This window comes from Mandrillus leucophaeus, unplaced genomic scaffold (genome assembly GCF_000951045.1).
Source record: "Mandrillus leucophaeus isolate KB7577 unplaced genomic scaffold, Mleu.le_1.0 Scaffold467, whole genome shotgun sequence".
Lineage (NCBI taxonomy): Eukaryota > Metazoa > Chordata > Mammalia > Primates > Cercopithecidae > Mandrillus > Mandrillus leucophaeus.
Window position 1 is genome coordinate 1,193,836 of NW_012104998.1, and position 18,277 is coordinate 1,212,112.

General features: G+C 44.5%; 1 protein-coding gene across 1 annotated transcript in view; it reads left to right on the top strand.

Annotated features, from left to right (window-relative positions):
- SNX6 (sorting nexin 6) overlaps window positions 1–18,277 on the top strand; it is a 77,551-nt gene that overhangs the window by 46,782 nt on the left and 12,492 nt on the right. Inside the window, exons 7-9 of the mRNA XM_011995058.1 lie at window positions 5,169–5,244; window positions 9,891–9,930; window positions 15,278–15,364. Of these exons, the coding sequence (XP_011850448.1) occupies window positions 5,169–5,244; window positions 9,891–9,930; window positions 15,278–15,364 (203 nt within the window). The remainder of the gene's footprint in view (window positions 1–5,168; window positions 5,245–9,890; window positions 9,931–15,277; window positions 15,365–18,277) is intronic.

Sequence of the window (18,277 nt, forward strand, 5' to 3'; positions counted from 1 at the left end):
GCCCAGGTTCAAGCAATTCTCTTGCCTCGGCCTCCCAAGTAGCTGAGATTACAGGCGCCTGCCACTGTGCCCAGCTAGATGGGCCAATGAAGACCTATATAGAGATTGATAATGTTACTAGTGAATGTGATTTTTTTAAAAATTGTACATTTAAGTGTGTCACCACTTAGAACATCTGCATAATTCATTGGACCAATGTTTTCTAAATGGCCAAGTACATAATGCTACAAAATCATATATGTAAAAGAACCACTCAAAGTGCAAAATAGACCAATGAGGTTTTTTTTAACAGCTGTGTTGAGTGTAATTGATATCAGTAAGCTGCAGTAGTCAAAATGTACAGTTTGGTAAGTTTGGACATGTGTGAAATCCTTACCACAATCAAAATAATGAACACACACATCACCCCCAAAAGTTTCTTGTGGCCCTTTGAAATCTCTCCCTCCCGCCCTATTCCCAGATAGCCACTGGTCTGCTTTTTGTCACTATAGATTAGTTTGTATTTTCTAGTATTTTATATAAATTGAATCATACAGTATGTATTCTTTATTGTTTAGCTTTGAAACTCAAAAAACTATTTTGAGATTCATCCAAGTTGTTGTGTACATCGATAGTTCATTTCTTTTTGTTGCTAAGTAGTGTTCCATTGAATGGATATACAAAAATTATTTGTTTCTAGCTTTGACTATTACAGATACAATTTATATGAGCCATTTGTATATAACTCTTTATGTGGACATCCTTTCTTTCTCTTGGGTAATACCTAGAAGTAGAATGCCTGAGTCGTGTGGTAAATGAATATTTAACTTTAAGAAACTACCACCTTTTTTTCCCACAATGATTGTACCATTTTGCATTCCCATGAGCAGGGCTTGAGAGTTCCAGTTGCCCCACATCTTTGCCAACAAGGATAGTCAGTCTTTTTATTTTTCCCAGTGGAATTTGAAGTCTTTTTTAACTTTATTCAAATAGGTCAGTGGTGGTAACTCAATGTGGTTTAGATTTGTATTGTCCTAATGACTGTTGAGGTTCCACATCTTTTCTTTTTCTTGTGTCCTTCCTTCAGCTTTACTCTTTCTTTTTTTTTTTTTTTTGAGACGAAGTCTTGCTCTGTCACCCAGGCTACTGGAGTGCAGTGGCGCAATCTGGGCTCACTGCAAACTCCACCTCCCAGGTTCATGCCATTCTCCTGCCTCAGCCTTCCCGAGTAGCTGGGACTACAGGCGCCTACCACCACACCTGGCTAATTTTTTGTATTTTTAATAGAGACAGGGTTTCAGCGTGTTAGCCAGGATGGTCTCGATCTCCTGACCTCGTATTCTGCCCGCCTCAGCCTCCCAGAGTGCTGGAATTACAGGCATGAGCCACCATGCCCAGCCCCAGCTTTATTGTTTTTTGTTTTTTGTATTTTGTTTTTTTTTGAGACAGGGTCTTGCTCTGTCACCCAGGATCAGTGTATTGGTGCAAACATGGCTCACTGCAGCCTCAATCGATCCTTCCACTTCAGCCTACTGAGTAACTGGGACCACAGGCATTCGCCACCATGCCTGGCTAATTTTTGTTGTTGTTGTTGAGGGGGTAGAGACAGGGTCTTGCTACGTTGCTCGGGTTGGTCTTAAACTCCTGGACTCAAGCAGTCCTCTCACCTTGGCCTCCCAAAGGGCTGGAATTACAGGCATGAGCCACCAGACTCCTTTTTTTTTTCTCTCCCTAGACGGAGTCTCACTCTGTCATCCAGGATGGAGTGCAGTGGCACAGTCTCAGCTCACTGCCACCCCTGTCTCCTGGGTTCAAGTGATTCTCATGCCTCGACCTCCCCAGTAGCTGGGATTACAGGTGTGCACTACCACGCCTGGCTGATTTTTGTATTTTTATTAGAGATGGGGTTTTGCCATATTGCCCAGGCTGGTCTTGAACTCCAGGTTTGAAGTGATCCGCCCAACTCAGCCTCCCAAAGTGCTGGGATTACAGGTGTGAACCACTGTGCCCAACTTTATTCTTTATCAAAGTGGTTTTTGACCCCTCTTAGAATCTTTATGTTTTCTTTGTTTTGTTTTGCTTTGCTTTTTGTTTTTGTTTTTGTGAGACAGAGTCTCACTCTGTTGCCCAGGCTGGAGTGAGTGGCACGATCTCGGCTCACTGCAACCTGCACCTGCTGGGTTCAAGCAATTCTCCTGCCTCAGCCTCATGACTAGCTGGGATTACAGGTACTTGCCACCAAGCCTGGCTAATTTTTGTATTTTCAGTAGCGAGGGGGTTTCACCATGTTGGGCAGGCAGGTCTCAAACTCCTGACCTCAGATGATCTGCCCACCTTGGCCTCCCAAAGTGCTGGGATTACAGGCGTGAGCCATCACCCCCAGCCCTAGCATCTTTATACTTTTTCCTTTTTTTGAGACAGAATCTCACTCTGTTACCAAGACTGGAGGCTGGAGTGCAGTGGTGTGATCTTGGCTCACTGCAACCTCCGCCTCACAGGTTCAGGCAATCCTTGTGCCTCAGCCTCCCGAGCAGCTGGGACTACAGATGCGTGCCACCACACCTGGTTAATTTTTGCATTTTTAGTAGAGACAGAGTTTTGCCATGTTGGCCGGCCTGGTCTCGAACCCTTGACTTCAAGTGATCTATCCACCTCGGCCTCCCAAAGGAGGGCGTGATTACAGGTGTGAACCCACTGCCCTCAACCCTAGAATCTTTATATTTTCATATAAATTTTTAGAATCAGCTGTCTTTTTCTACACAAGTGGCTGCTGGGATTTTGATTGGGATTGTGTAGATTCTATAGATTAATTTGAAGAGAATCGGTATCTTAACAATATTGATCCTTCTGGTACATTAATATAGCATATTTCCACTGAGTTGAGTCTTTGTTAATTCATCTCAGCAGTGTTTTGTAGTTTTCATTGTATAGCTCTTATACATCTTTAGTCAGATTGGTTCCTGATTATTTGGTTTTTGATGCTATTATAAATGTTATGTTTTATTAAGCTGAAGACAGTGACTCAAACCTGTAATTTCAGCACTTTAGGAGACTGAGGTGTTTGGATCGCTTGAGACCAGCCTGGGCAACATGATGAAACCCAGTCTTTGCAAAAAAATAGGCGCCAGGCGTGTTGGCTCACGCCTGGAATTCCAGCACTTTGGGAGGCTGAGGCAAGCGCATCACCTTAAGTCAGGAGTTCGAGACCAGCCTAGCCCACATGATGAAACCCCATCTCTGGCTGGGCGCAGTGGCTCACACCTGTAATTCCAGCACTTTGGGAGGCCAAGGCAGGCAGATCATGAGTTCAGGAGATCGAGACCATCCTGGCTAACATGGTGAAACCCTGTCTCTACTAAAAATACAAAAAATTAGCCGGGTGTGGTAGCAGGCGCCTGTAGTCCCAGATACTCGGGAGGCTGAGGCAGGAGAATGATGTGAACCCGGGAGGCAGAGCTTGCAGTGAGCCAAGGTTGAGCCACTGCACTCCAGCCTGGGTAACAGAGCGAGACTCCATCTCAAAAAAACAACCCCATCTCTGCTAAAAATACAAAAATTAGCTGAGCATAGTGGCGTGCCCCTGTAGTCCCAGCTACTTGAGAGGCTGAGGCATGAGAATCGCTTGAACTCGGGTGGCGGAGGTTGCAGTGAGCCAAGACCCTACCACTGCACTCCAGCCTGGAGGGATAAGTCAGGCCTTATCCCTCCCCTGCCAAAAAAAAAAAAATAGCCAACCGTGGTGGCATGCGCCTGTGGTCCCAGCTACTCGGGAGGCTGAGGTGGGAGAATCGCTTGAGCCCAGGAGCTTGAGACTGCAGTGAGCCATGATCACACCATGGCACTCATGCCTGAGCAACAGAGTGAGACCCTGTCTCCAAATAAAGAAATGTTATTTTTTGTTGGTGGTGGTGGTGGTTTTTTTTGGTTTTTTGTTTGTTTGTTTGTTTTGAGACAGAGTCTAGCTCTGTCGCCCATGCTGGAGTGCAGTGGTGTGATCTCGGCTTACTGCAAGCTCCGCCTCCCAGGTTCACTCCATTCTCCTGCCTCAGCCTCCTGAGTAGCTGGCACTACAGGCGCCCGCTACCACACCTGGCTAATTTTTTTGTATTTCAAGTAGAGACGGGGTTTCACTTTGTTAGCCAGGATGGTCTCAATCTCCTGACCTCATGATCCGCCTGCCTCGGCCTCCCAAAGTGCTGGGATTACAGGCGTGAGCCACTGCGCCAGGCCATGTTATGTTTTTTAAAATTTCAATTTCAAATTGTTCTTTGCTAATACATAGAAACACAGTGTATTTTTTCAGTATTGATCTTATATTCTGCAATCTTGCTAAATAAACTCACTTATTAGTTCTAGTAACTATTTTGTAGATTCCTTAGTATTTTCTATGTAGATGATCATGTCACGTCTATTAATGAAGAAAGTTATATTTCTTGCTTTCTACTTTGTTTTTTTTGATTGTTTGTTTTTTGTTTGTTTGTTTTTTGAGACGGAGTCTCGCTCTGTTGCCCAGGCTAGAGTGCAGTGGCGTGATCTCGGCTCACTGCAAGCTCTGCCTCTCGGGTTCACGCCATTCTCCTGCCTCAGCCTCTCAAGTAGCTGGGACTACAGGCGCCCGCCACCACGCCCAGCAAATATTTTGTATTTTTAGTAGAGACGGGGTTTCACCATGTTAGCCAGGATGGTCTCGATCCCCTGACCTTGTGATCCACCTGCCTTTGCCTCGCAAAGTGCTGGGATTACAGGCGTGAGCCACTGCACCCAGCCTCTAGTTTGTTTTTTTGTTTGAGATAGAGTCTTGCTCCGTTGCCCAGGCTGGAGTGCAGTGGCGTGATCTTGGCTCACTGCAACCTCTGCGTCCTGGGTTCAGGTGATTCTCCTGCCTCAGACTTCTGAGTAGCTGGGATTACAAGCATGCACCATGACACCTGGCTGATTTTTAAATTTTTGGTAGAGATGAGGTTTCACCATGTTGGCCAGGCTGATCTCAAAACTCCTGACCTCAGGTGATCTGCCTGCCCCAGCCTCCCAAAGTGTTGGGATTATTGGCATAAGCCACCATGCCTGTTGTTTGTGTTATTTTCTTTACTAGTGTGTCTCATATTACACATTGTTTGACAGGTGAGTACTCAGTAAGTATTTTTAAATCAAGGAATAGATATACTAAATTCTTAAAACTTTCTCCATAGGTGCTGCAGATGATTACAATAGAATTGGTTCTTCATTATATGCTTTAGGAACTCAGGATTCTACAGATATATGCAAGTAAGTATTCTAATTTAAAACATGAAATAGGCCAGGCACGGTGGCTCACGCCTGTAATCCAGCACTTTGGGAGGCAAATGTGGGTGGATCAAGAGGTCAGGAGTTCAAGACCAGCCTGACGAACATGGTGAAACCCCTTCTCTACTAAAAATACAAAAATGCACACCTGTAATCCCAGCTATTCAGGAGGCTGAGGCAGGAGAATTGCTTGAACCTGGGAGGCGGAGGTTGCAGTGAGCTGAGATCACACCTTTGCACTCTAGCCTGGGCAATAGAACAAGACTCCATCTCAGAAAAAAATAAATAAATAAAACTTGAAATATAGCTGGTCACAGTGGCTCATGCCTGTAATCCCAGCACTTTGGGAGGTGGAAAACCTGTCAGGAGTTTGAGACCAGCCTGGCCAACATTGCTAAACCCTATCTCTACCAAAAAATATAAAAATTACCCAGGTGTGGGTGGTGTGTGCCTGTAATCCCAGCTAGCTACTCAGGAGACTGAGGCACAAGAATCACTTGAACCCGGGAGGTGGAGGTTGCAGTGAGCCAAGATTATGCCACTGCACTCCAGCCTGGGTGACGGAGCAAGACTGTTTAAAAAAAAAAAAAAAAGTGTGTGTGTGTGTGTGTGTATAGGTATATATATATATGTGAAATATAAAGCAGAGAAAATTTTCTATTGGCAGTCTGGATGCACACAATACTTTTGGTTTTTGTTTTAGTTTTTGTTTTGAAATAGGGTCTTACTCTCTCGCCCAGGCTGGAGTGAGGTGGCATGATCATGGCTTTCTGCAACATCCTCTTTCCACGTTCAAGCAGTTCTCCCACCTCAGCCTCCAAAGTAGCTGGGATTACAGGTGCCTGCCACCATGCCTGGCTAATTTTTCTATTTTTAGTAGAGACGGGGTTTCACCGTATTGGCCTGGCTGGTCTCAAGCCCTTGACCTCAAGTGGCCCACCCAACTCAGCTCCCAAAGTGCTGGGATTACAGGTGTGAGCCACTTCTCCCAGCCAACAATACTTACAATGCAAAACTTTTGGAATATTTTTGTCAAAACACATTGATAATAAGGACCTCCTTTAAAAACTTGGGTTGAGGGCTGGGCAGGTAGCTCATGCCAGTAATCTCAGCACTTTGGGAGGCCGAGGCGGGCAGAACACCTCATGTCAGGAGTTTGAGACCAGCCTGACCAACATGGAGAAACCCTGTCTCTACTAAAAATACAAAATTAGCCAAGTGTGGTGGTGGGTGTCTGTAATCCTAGCTACTTGGGAGGCCGAGGCAGGTGAATTGCGTAAACCCAGGAAGCAGAGGTGGTGGTGAGCTGAGATCGCACCATTACACTCCAGCCTGGGCAACAAGAGCAAAACTCCGTCTCAAAACAAACAAACAAAACTTGGGTTGATATTTTTTCTCCTCCCTTTCTATCCTATTTTTTTAAATCTAAGAAATAAAAATCGACTTTACTCTCTCTCTATATATGTATTTTTTTCTTCCTCCCCTAACTGTGTTTTATTTATGAAAATGGGCTGATTTGTGTGTAAGAGAGTGGAAGAACAGAATTTATATTAGTGTTTTTAGGTTTTGATAAAGCTTATAAATAAGAACTGCTATTTGGAAATTAGAACATATATGTATGTATGTATATGTGTGTATGTATTTCACTGGAGGTCAAATTGATTCCGCCCCCCGCCCCTCCCCTGCAAGACAGTGTCTTGCTCTGTCACCCAGGCTGGAGAGCAGTGGCACAATCTCTAAAAACACAAAAATTAGTCAGACGTGGTGGCACACACCTGTAATCCCTGCTACTTGGGAGGCCAAGGCGTGAGAATCACTTGAACCTGGGAGGCAGAGATTGCAGTGAACTGAGATCACACTGCTGCTCCCCAGCCTGGGCGACAAAGCAAGACTTGGTCTCAAAAAAACTAAAAATTAAACACATTTTTAAGCAGGAAAACTATTTTCATAGTCTATGCCTTCCTCTAAACCACATCCTTGACCTTTTCTCTAGTATATTCTGTCTCAGATATTTAAAAGTCAAGCTTTTTGGCAAAGCATGGTATGATAGCTTACACTAATTAACATGCCATCGGCCAGGCACAGTGGCTCACACCTGTAATCCCAGCACTTTGGGAGGCCAAGGCAGGCACATCACTTCAGATCGGGAGTTCAAGACCAGCCTGACCAACATGGAGAAACTCCATCTCTACTAAAAACACAAAATTAGCCAGGCATGGTGGCGCATGCCTGTAATCCCAGCTACTCCGGAGGCTGAGGCAGGAAAATCGCTTGAACCTGGGAGGCAGAGGTTGCAGTGAGCAGAGATTGCGCCATTGTACTCCAGCCTGGGTAACTAGAGGAACTCTGTCTTAAAAAAAAAAGGAAAAAAGCCACCTTCCCAAAGAGTTAATTCTTCTTATCAGGAAGAAGGAAAAAAGTAAACCTTGCCATCTGTTCTCTAACGTAAATCTGTCAAAGCAAATTCTCTTGAGTGAAAGCAAAGTTCATAAAATTGTTTTTGCTTTGAGTAGTATTTGCCTTAATTCATTTATAATGTCATTTTAATTATATATTTTACAGAATACTTGAAACTGTGCTGTGCCCTTTTTTTTTTTGAGAGCAGGTCTTCCTGTGTGGCCCAGGCTGGCATACAGTAGCTATTCGCAGGTGCAGTCATAGAGCACTGCAGCTTTGAACTCCTGTGCTCAAGCGATCCTTTTGCTTCAGCCTCCTGAGTAGCTGGGACCACAAGTTTGTGCTGGAACTGGGTGACAGAACAATAGCCCATCACAAAAAAAAAAAGAAAAGAAAAGAAAAAAATGAATAACCAATTTCTACTTAAGAATTTATTTTCACTTTTACCTAGTTTATCTGTCAAATGCTGAACCAACTAAAAAATATCCCAGCACCAGACTTTTTTTGTTGTTGTTGAGATGGAGTCTCACTCTATTGCCCAGGCTGGAGTGCAGTGACGCAGTCTCGGCTTACTGCAAGCTCCGCCTCCCAGGTTCACACCATTCTCCTGCCTCAGCCTCCTGAGTAGCTGGGACTACAGGCATGTGCCACCACGCCACCTGGCTAATTTTGTTTTGTATTTTTAATAGAGACAGGATTTCACCATGTTAGCCAGGATGGTCTCGATCTCCTGACCTCGTGATCTGCCCACCTCGGCCTCCCAAAGTGCTGAGATTACAGGCATGAGCCACTGCACCTGACCAAGCACCAGAGTATTAAAGAGTAGTTCAATTACAGGATTGTGACACCATGCCCCACTAATTTTTTGTATTTTTAGTAAAGACAGGGTTTCACTGTGTTGCCCAGACTAGTCTCAAACTCCTGGCCTCAAGTGAGCTGCTTGCCTCAGCCTGTTTGCTAAAATGAATCTAGATAAATTTTGTTGGCTGGGCACAGTGACTCACGCCTGTAATCCCAGCACTTTGGGAGGCCAAGGTGGACAGATCACTTGAGGCCAGGAGTTTGAGACCAGCCTGGCCAACATGGCAAAACCCCATCTCTACTAAAACTACAAAAATTAACCAGGTGTGGTGGGTGCCTGTAATCCCAGCTACTTAGGAGGCTGAGGTAGGAGAATCGTTTGAACCCAGGAGGTGCAGGTTGCAGTGAACCGAGATGGCACTACTGCACTACAGCTGGGGCGAGAAAGCGAGACTCAGTCTCAAGAACAACAACAACAAAAGCACCTTTAATGTATGGCTTAGGCTGTCATCTTGAAATGGAGCCTGGCGCTCGGGCTCACACCTGTAATCTTAGCAGTTTGGGAGGCCAAGGCGGGCAGATCACTTGAGATAGGAGTCCAAGACGAGCCTGGACTCAAGCCATCCTTCTGCCTTTGCCTCCTGAATAGCTGGGATTACAGGTGTGCACCACCACACCTGGCTAATTTTTAACCAGGTGAAAACTCGTCTCTACTAAAAATACAAAAATTAGCCAGGCATGGGGGCAATTGCCTGTAATCTCAGCTACTCAGGAGGCTGAGGCAGGAGAATCACTTGAACCCAGGAGGCAGAGGTTGCAGTGAGCTGAGATTGTGCCACTGCGCTCTGGCCTGTGCAACAGAGCCAGACTCTGTCTCAAAAAAAAAAAAAAAAGAAAGAAAAAATCAGGCCTGGGCGCGGTGGCTCACACCTGTAATCCCAGAACTTTGGGAGGCTGAGGTGGGCGGATTATGAGATCAAGAGATCAAGACCATCCTGGCCAACATGGTGAAACCCTGTCTCTACCAAAAAGACAAAAATTAGCTGGGCGTGGTGGCAGGCGCCTGTAGTTCCAGCTACTCAGGAGGCTGAGGCCAGAGAATCGCTTGAAGCCAGGAGGCAGAGGTTGCGGTGAGCTGAGATTGAGCCATTGCACTCCAGTCTGGGCAACAAGCGTGAAACTCCATCTCAAAAAAATAAATAAGTGAACAGATAGTCTTATCTGTAAACAGATTTCAAGTAATCTCTTTTATTGGTAGAAATACAGGGAGATTTTTGTGAAGCTAAATGAAGTCTGCAGTTAATAGGGCTATTAAATATAACTGCAATGAGACAAGGTGTTATTAATATGGTTTGGGAGCATATTCTCATACATTTGAAATGGAAAATTACTTTGAATGTGGCATATGATGAAAATATTTTCCTTTACAGGTTTTTTCTCAAAGTTTCAGAACTGTTCGATAAAACAAGAGTAAGTACTAAATTATAGAGATATACTGCATAATATTGTGCCCAGAGAGCTCATGTTAAAGTTTTTTACCACAATTCATAAAATTTTTTTTAAAAGAGTAATCATTATTGGCCGGGCACAGTGGCTCATGCCTATAATCCCAACACTTTGGGAGGCTGAGGTGGGCAGATCACGAGGTCAAGAGATCAAGACCATCCTGGCCAACACGGTGAAACCCTGTCTCTACTAAAAATACAAAAATTAGCTGGGCGTGGTGACGCATGCCTGTAGTCCCAGGTACTCGGGAGGCTGAGGCATGAGAATCGCTTGAACCTGGGAGGCCGACATTGCAGTGAGCCAAGATCGCACCACTGCACTCTAGCCTGGCGACAGAGCAAGACTCCGTCTCAAAAAAAAAAAAAAAAAAGTAATCACTATTAACCTTTTGGCTATTTAAATATCTGCATATGGTAATATTTAACTTGCTGTGGTTCTGTTTAACTCTATCGAGGAAGATGAGTATACTTCAGAAGGATGATGAAACAGATTCAGATTTGGATTCCATTGGGAGTTTTTCAGGAAATTCCATTTTTTGTTATGGCCTTTAGGTATTTGTATAAAAGTTCATATTCTTCTGGGTGCAGTGATTTAATGCTTGTAATCCCAGCACTTTGGGAGGCTGAGGCAGGAGGATCTCTGGAGCCCAGGAATTTGAGATCAGCCTGGGAAAACATAGCAAGATGCCATCTCTACAAAATGTTTACAAATTAGCCAGGTGTGGTGGTGCAAACCTGTAGTCCTACTTGGGAGGCTGAGGCAGGAGGATGCCTAAGCTCAGGAGTTTGAGGCTGCAGTGAGGTATATGATCGTGCAACTGCATTCCATCCTGGGCGACAGGGTGAGACCCTATCTCTAAAAAAAAAAGAATACCTCCTGGAACAGACAAACAAATTAATTAAATACTACATACCAATAAGAATAAAGGAACCAGGCCACGTGGCTCATGCCCATCATCCCATACACTGAAGGATGAGGCGGGAGGATCAGTATAGGCCAGGAGTTCAACTAGCTTGGGCAATGTAGCGAGACTCCCTCTCTACAAAAGTTACCAAAAATTAGCCAGTCATGGTGGCGCACAACTGTAGTCCTAACTACTTGGGAGGCTGAGGCAGGAAGATTCTTGAGCCCAGGAGGTCAAGGTTATAGTGAGCTGTGATTGTGTCAGTGTACTCCAGCCTGGGTGACAGACCCTGTATCAAAGAAAGAAAGAAAATAAATAGAAAATTACCAGCAACCCAGATGCCTGGCCGCCTCCTCATCTCCTCAGCTGCCTTTCAAGGCACTGCCAGTACGGATTCGGGTTTTTTGTTTTGTTTTTTGTTTGTTTGTTTTGAGATCAAAACCAGGCTGGAGGCTGGAGTGCAGTGGCACAATCTTGGCTCATTGCAACCTCTGCCTCCCAGGTTCAAGTGATTCTCCTGCCTCCCTAGTAGCTGAGATTACAGGCATGCACCACCACACCAGGCTAATTTTTGTATTTTTAGTAGAGAGGGGTTTTACCATGTTGGCCAGGCTGGTCTCAAAGTCCTGATGTCAAGCCATCTGCCTACCCTGGCCTCCGAAAGTGCTAGAATTACAGGCATGAGCCACTGCGCCCGACCTGGCCCGTTTTTTAGTTTTATACATAATATAAATGCTTGTGCAACATGTATTCTTTTTCTTTTTTTCTTTTTTTTTTCCTTTGGTAGAGACAGGGTCTTGCTATGTTGCCCAGGCTGGTCTCAAACTCCTGGCCTCAGGCAGTCATCCTGCCTCAGCCTCCCAGAGTGCTGGAATTACAGGTATGAGCCACTGTGCCTGGCTTATATTCTTTCATGTCTGTTTAATGTACTGAACATTATATTCATTCATAGGATTAAACCATGTTGTTGCACATAGATGTAGTTCCTTTATTCTTTTTGTTTTAGAGACGGGGTCTCACTTTGTTGCCCAGGTGGGAGTGCACTTGCATGATCATAACTCACTGCAGCCTCAAACTCTTGAGGTCAAGCATCCTCCTGCCTCAGCCTCCCAAGTAGTTAGGACTACAGATGTGTGTTACCATGCCTGGCTAATTTTTGTAGAGAGGGAATCTCACTATATTGCCCAGGCTGGTCTTGAACTCTTGGCCTCTGTTGATATTCCTGCCTCACCCTTCAAAGCATTGGGATTATAGGCATGAGCTACCTAGCCTGGTTCCTTTATTCTTCTTGCTGTATAGTATTTTATTAATTTGTTTATCTGTTCTACTGTTGATAGGCATTTGGATAGTTTCTAGTTTGGGTTTCTTTATAACAATACTGCTAAGATTATTCTTGTATATCTTCTGAACACAAGTATACAATTCTGTTGGATATATATAACTAGGAGGGGAATTGATGGATCATAGGATAACCACGTGAAAAGCTTTTGCAGAAACTGCAAAACTTTCCCATAATGATTTTACCAATTTGCATGCCCACAAGAATAAGTATGAGCATTTAGGTTATTCTACAAGCTTGTTAAAACTGAGTGTTTTCTACCTTTATAATTCTTGCCATTCTGGTAGGTGTGTAGTTGTTTTAGTTTAACTTTTTTTTTTTTTTTTTTTTGAGATGAAGTCTCACTCTGTCGCCAGGCTAGAGTGCAGTGGTGCAATCTCGGCTCACTGCAACCTCCGCCTCCCAGGTTCAAGCAATTCGCCTGCCTCAGCCTCCCGAGTAGCTAGGACTACAGGTGCACGCCTCCGCGCCCAGCTAATTTTTGTATTTTTAATAGAGATGGGGTTTCACCCTGTTGGCCAGGGCGGTCTTGATCTCTTGACCTCGTGATCCGCCCACCTTGGCCTCCCAAAGTGCTGGGATTACAGGCGTGAGCCACCGCACCTGGCCCCTTAACTTTTTTTTTTTTCTTTTTCTTTTTTGAGACAGAGTCTCACTCTGTCATCTAGGCTGAAATGCAGTGGCGTAATCTCGACTCACTGCAACCTCTGCCTCCTGGGTTCAAGTGATTCTCCTGCCTCAGCCTCCCAAACTGAGATTACAGGCACACATCACTACACCCGACTAATTTTTGTACTTTTAGTAGAGATGGGTATCACCATGTTGGCCAGGCTGGCCTCGAACTCCTGACCTCAAATGTTCCACCCGCCTCAACCTTCCAAAATGCTAGGCATGAGCCTTATTAAGGTGCCAGCCTTACTTTACCTTTTTACTTTGACGATAATTTCAGACTTATGGAAAAGTTGCAGAAAATAGTACAAGAATTCCTGTAATGCATCAGCCAGGTTTCTGAATATTAACATTTTCCCTTTTGTTTGTTTGTTTGTTTGTTTGTTTGTTTGTTTGTTTGTTTTGAGACAGAGTCTTGCTCTGTCGCCCAAGCTGGAGTGCAGTGGCACGATCTTGGCTCACTGCAACTTTCGCCTCCTGGGCTCAAGTGATTCTCATGCCTCAGCCTCCCAAGTACCTGGGATTATAGGCGTGTGCTGCCATTCCTAGCTAATTTTTGTGTTTTTGTAGAGATGGGGGGTTTCACCATGTTGGCCAGACTGGTCTCGAACTCCTGACCTCAAATGATCCACCTGCCTTTTCCTCCCATAGTGCTGGGATTACAGATGTGAGCCACTGCACCTGGCGAATGTTAACGTTTTCTACATTGCTTAAAGTTCTTATATTCCAAAAAGTCCATCTTCATTCTGTTTTGAGTCCTTCATGCACACTTGTCTCTTTTTTTAGTATAAGAATTATTTTTAATATAGTCAATACTGTTACTAATGATTCCCCCTTAATGTCATCAAATATCCAGTATATACATTTTCCCAATTGTCTCATAAATGGCTTTTTATTATAGTATAGTTTGTTTGATCAGGATACAAACAGGGTCCCATATATTACATTTGGTTGATGTATTTTTTTTAATCCTCTGTCCAGTCATACTGAAGAGCTATCTTTTTAGTCTGACCTTACTACTTCCCCTTCAATCTCACCTTGTACATACCACTTCTGTTTATTACTCTACAGTGTCTTCAGGCACATTTTACTAATGCTTTGACTGTATTTCTGGTTGTCCTCAGCAGGAGGATTAGATTGAATTAACTAGTCTACCATTGCAAGCCTTCGTTCCTTTAAAATTGTGTGTGCATATCAATTACAATTGAAATGAATAGCAGCTGGGCACAGTGGCTCACACCTGTAATCCCAGTACTTTGGGAGGCTGAGGTGGGCAGATCACCTGAGGTCAGGAGTTCGAGACCAGCCTGGCCAACAAGACAAAACCCCATCTCTACTAAAAAAAATACAAAAAAATTAGCCGAGTGTGGTGACATACACCTATAATCCCAGCTACTAGGGAGGCTGAGGCAGGAGAATCTCTTGAACCCAGGAGGCGGAGGTTGTAGGGAGCTGAGATCATGCCACTATACTCCAGCCTGGCAAGAGCGAGACTCCGTCTGAAAAAGAAAGAAATACCTAGAAAGTTTTTTTTTTCTTTTGAGACAGAGTCTTGCTTCGTCGCCCAGGCTGGAGTACAGTGGCTCAATCTTGGCTCACTGCAACCTCAGCCTTCTGAGTAGCTGGGATTACAGGCACACACCACCATGCCCAGCTAATTTTTGTATTTTTAGTAGAGACGGGGTTTCTCCATGTTGGTCAGGCTGGTCTCGAACTCCTGACCTCGTGATCCGCCCACCTTGGCCTCCCAAAAGTGCCAGGATTACAGGCATGAGCCACCGTGCCTGGCCTGAGAAAATATTAATGAAGGTAAAAGATGATATTGAAACTCATTTTAGAGTCTGACTGAGCATGGTGGTTCACACCTGTAATCCCAGCACTTTGGAAGGCTGAGGCAGGAGGATCACTTGAGGTCAGGAGTTTGAGACCAGTCTGGCCAACATGGTGAAACCCTGTCTCTACTAAAAATAGAAAAATTAGCTGGGCATGGTGGTACATGCCTGTATTTCCAGCTACTCGGGAGGCTGAGGCAGGAGAATTGCTTGAACCTGGGAAGCAGAGGTTTCAGTGAGCCGAGATTGCACCACTGCATTCCAGCCTGGGTGACAGAGTTAGACTTCGTCTCAAAAAAAAAAAAAAAAAAAAAAAAAAAGTTGTCCTTCCATAAACTCACGAGTCTCATTTGATCTGATCTTTTTTCTGTTCATTTTATGTGAGAGTTGCAAAGAAAAGTAGCAGGCTAGTAGAAACAAAAAGGGAAGGAAAGCTAGATAAATAGAAATGGATACTATAGTTAAAACTTCAGTTTTTTTAAACTATAATAATAGTTGTAATTAAGAAGGAAACCACTGAGAGCAGAATGTAGTTGTTGATTAAATATTCAATTTTTTCCTTTCCAGAAAATAGAAGCACGAGTGTCTGCTGATGAAGACCTCAAACTTTCTGATCTTTTAAAATATTACTTAAGAGAATCTCAAGCTGCTAAGGTAATTTTAATCTTTTTTTTAATGAGCCATTTTACAAACAGCCATTTCTTGAGAGTTTGTTAGACTTCAGATTGTTAATGATGATTTATCTCCTTTATGTGATTTTAAATTATATTTTCAAATATGAATTTTATTTATCCTTTTAGAAATTGTATATATGTATATAATTATACATATTTCACGTGGGAAACCCCACATAAAAGTCTCCTCTTTATTATATTTCTGATATAACCTAGAACTTTAAAAAAATGAATTTGTGGTCAGGTGTGGTGGCTCACGCCTATAATCCCAACACTTGGGGAGGCCAAGGCCAGAGGATCACCTGAGGTCAGGAGTTCAAGACCAGCCTGGCTAACATGATGAAACCCTGTCTCTACTAAAAATACAAAAATTAACTGGGCATGGTGGTGGGTGCCTATAATCCCAGCTACTTGGGAGGCTGAGGTGGGAGAATCACTTGAACCTGGGAGGCAGAGATTACAGTGAGCCGAGATCGTGTGCCATTGAACTCCAGACTGGGTGACAAGAGCAAAACTCCATCTCAAAAAAAAAAAGAGGCCGGGGTGGTGGCTCATGCCTCTAATCTCAGCACTTTCGGAGGGTGAGGCGGATGGATCACCTGAGGTCAGGAGTTTGAGACCACCCTGACCAACATGGTGAAACCCCATCTCTACTAAAAGTGCAAAAATTACCCGGGCATGGTGGTGGGCACCTGTAGTCCCAGCTACTCGGGAGGCTGAGGAAGAATTGCTTGAATGCAGGAAGTGGAGGTTGCAGTGAGCAGAGATTGCGCCATTGCACTGCAGCCTGGGCAACAAGAGTGAAACTCTGTCTCAAAAAATAATAATAAATAATAAAAACAAAGAAAAAGAAAAAAAGCAAGACCTGGCCGGGCACAGTGGCTCACACCTGTAATCCGAGCACTTTGGGAGGCCGAGGCGGGTGGATCACCTGGGGTCAGGAGTTCAAGACCAGCCTGACCAACATGGTGAAACCCCAACTCTGTCTTAAAAAAAAAAATGAATTTGGTATATTTCTTCGGGTAAAATGTCTTGGAAAACAAAAGTAAAATGGTCAAGTAGCAGTTGTATTGCTAAAGGATTTCTTTCTTTTTTTTTTTTTTGAGATGGAGTCTCACTCTGTCACCCAATTATAACCTCTGCTTTCTGGGTTCAAGCGGTTTTCCTGCCTCAGCCTCCTGAGTAGCTGGGATTACAGGCGTGTGCCACCACGCCCAGCTAGTTTTTGTATTTTTAGTAGAGGCGGCATTTCCCTATGTTGGCCAGGCTGGTCTCGAACTCCTGACCTCAGGTGATCTGCGTGCCTTGGCCTCCCAAAGTGCTGGAATTATGGGCATGAGCCACATACTGCAAAAGGATTTCTTTTTTCTTTTGAGGTGGACTCTAGCTCTGTCACCCAAGCTGCAGTGCAGTGGCGTGACTGCAGCTCACTGCAACCTCCGCCTCCTGGGTTCAAGTGATTCTCCTGCCTCAGCCTCCCAAGTAGTTGGGAGTACAGGCGCCCACTACCACGCCCGGCTAATTTTTGTATTTTTAGTAGAGATGGAGTTTCACCATATTGGCCAGGCTGGTCTTGAATTCCTGACCCCATGATCCCCTCACCTGGCCTCCCAAAGTGCTGGGATTACAGGCATGAGCTACCACACCCAGCTGCAAAAGGATTTCTAATTTGGTCTATGCAAGTCCTCCATTGAGAGTCAGAGCACCATAAAACAAAAACATGTTTTTTTATAAGGCAACTCATGTTTCCCTTTAAAAGCCGTGGGTGGCAGGGCACAGTAGCTCACGCCTGTAATCCCAGCACTTTGGGAGGCCGAGGCGGATGGATCACAAGGTCAGCGGTTTGAGACCAGCCTGGCCAACATGGTGAAACCCCATCTCTACTAAAAACACAAAAATTAGCCAGGCATGGTGGCAGGTGCCTGTAATCACAGCTACTCCAGAGGCTGAGGCAGGAGAATCGTTTGAAGCCAGAAGGGGGAGATAGCAGTGAGCCGAGACTGCGCCATTCCATTCCAGCCTGGGCAACACAGTGAGACTCCGTCTCAAAAAAAATTAATTAAAAAAAAAAAAAAACTGCAAGACTAAAACACTAACCAAAAATTATTATTATTATTATTATTAATTAATTTTTTTTTTTTTAGACAGAGTCTCGCCCTGTTGCCCAGGCTGGAGTGCAGTGGTATGATATTGGGTTATGGCAACCTCTGCCTCCTAGGTCCAAGCCATTCTCCTGCCTCTGCCTCCTGAGTAACTGGGACTACAGGCACTCGCCACCATACCCGGATAATTTTTGTATTTTTAGTAGATACGGGGTTTCACCATGTTGGCCGAGATGGTCTCGAACTCCTTACCTCAAGTGATCCACCAGCCTCAGCCTCCCAACATGCTGGGATTACAGGCATGAACCATCCCGCCTGGCCTCAAAAAAATTTTTTGACTGGGCACTGTGACTTATGCCTGTGATCCCAACACTTTGGGAGGCCAGTGTGGGAAAATCACATGAGGCCAAGAGTTCAAGACCAGCCTAGGCAACAAAATGACATTCTGTGTCTACAAAAAGTTTTAAAAATTAGCTAGGCCGTGGTGGTATGTTCCTATAGTCCCAGGGGAGGTTGACACAGGAGGATTGCTTGAGCCCAGGAGTTCAAAACTGCAGTGAGCCGTGATTGTCACTGTATACTCTTGCCTGAACAACAGAGTAAGATAAGACCTTGTCTTTAAAAAAAAGTTAACACAAGGCCGGGCACGGTGACTCACACCTGTAATCCCAGCACTTTGGGAGGCTGAGGTGGGCAGATCACGAGGTCAGGAGATCGAGACCATCCTGGCTAACACAGTGAAACCCCATCTCTACTAAAAAATAGAAAAAATGAGCCGGGTGTGGTGGTGG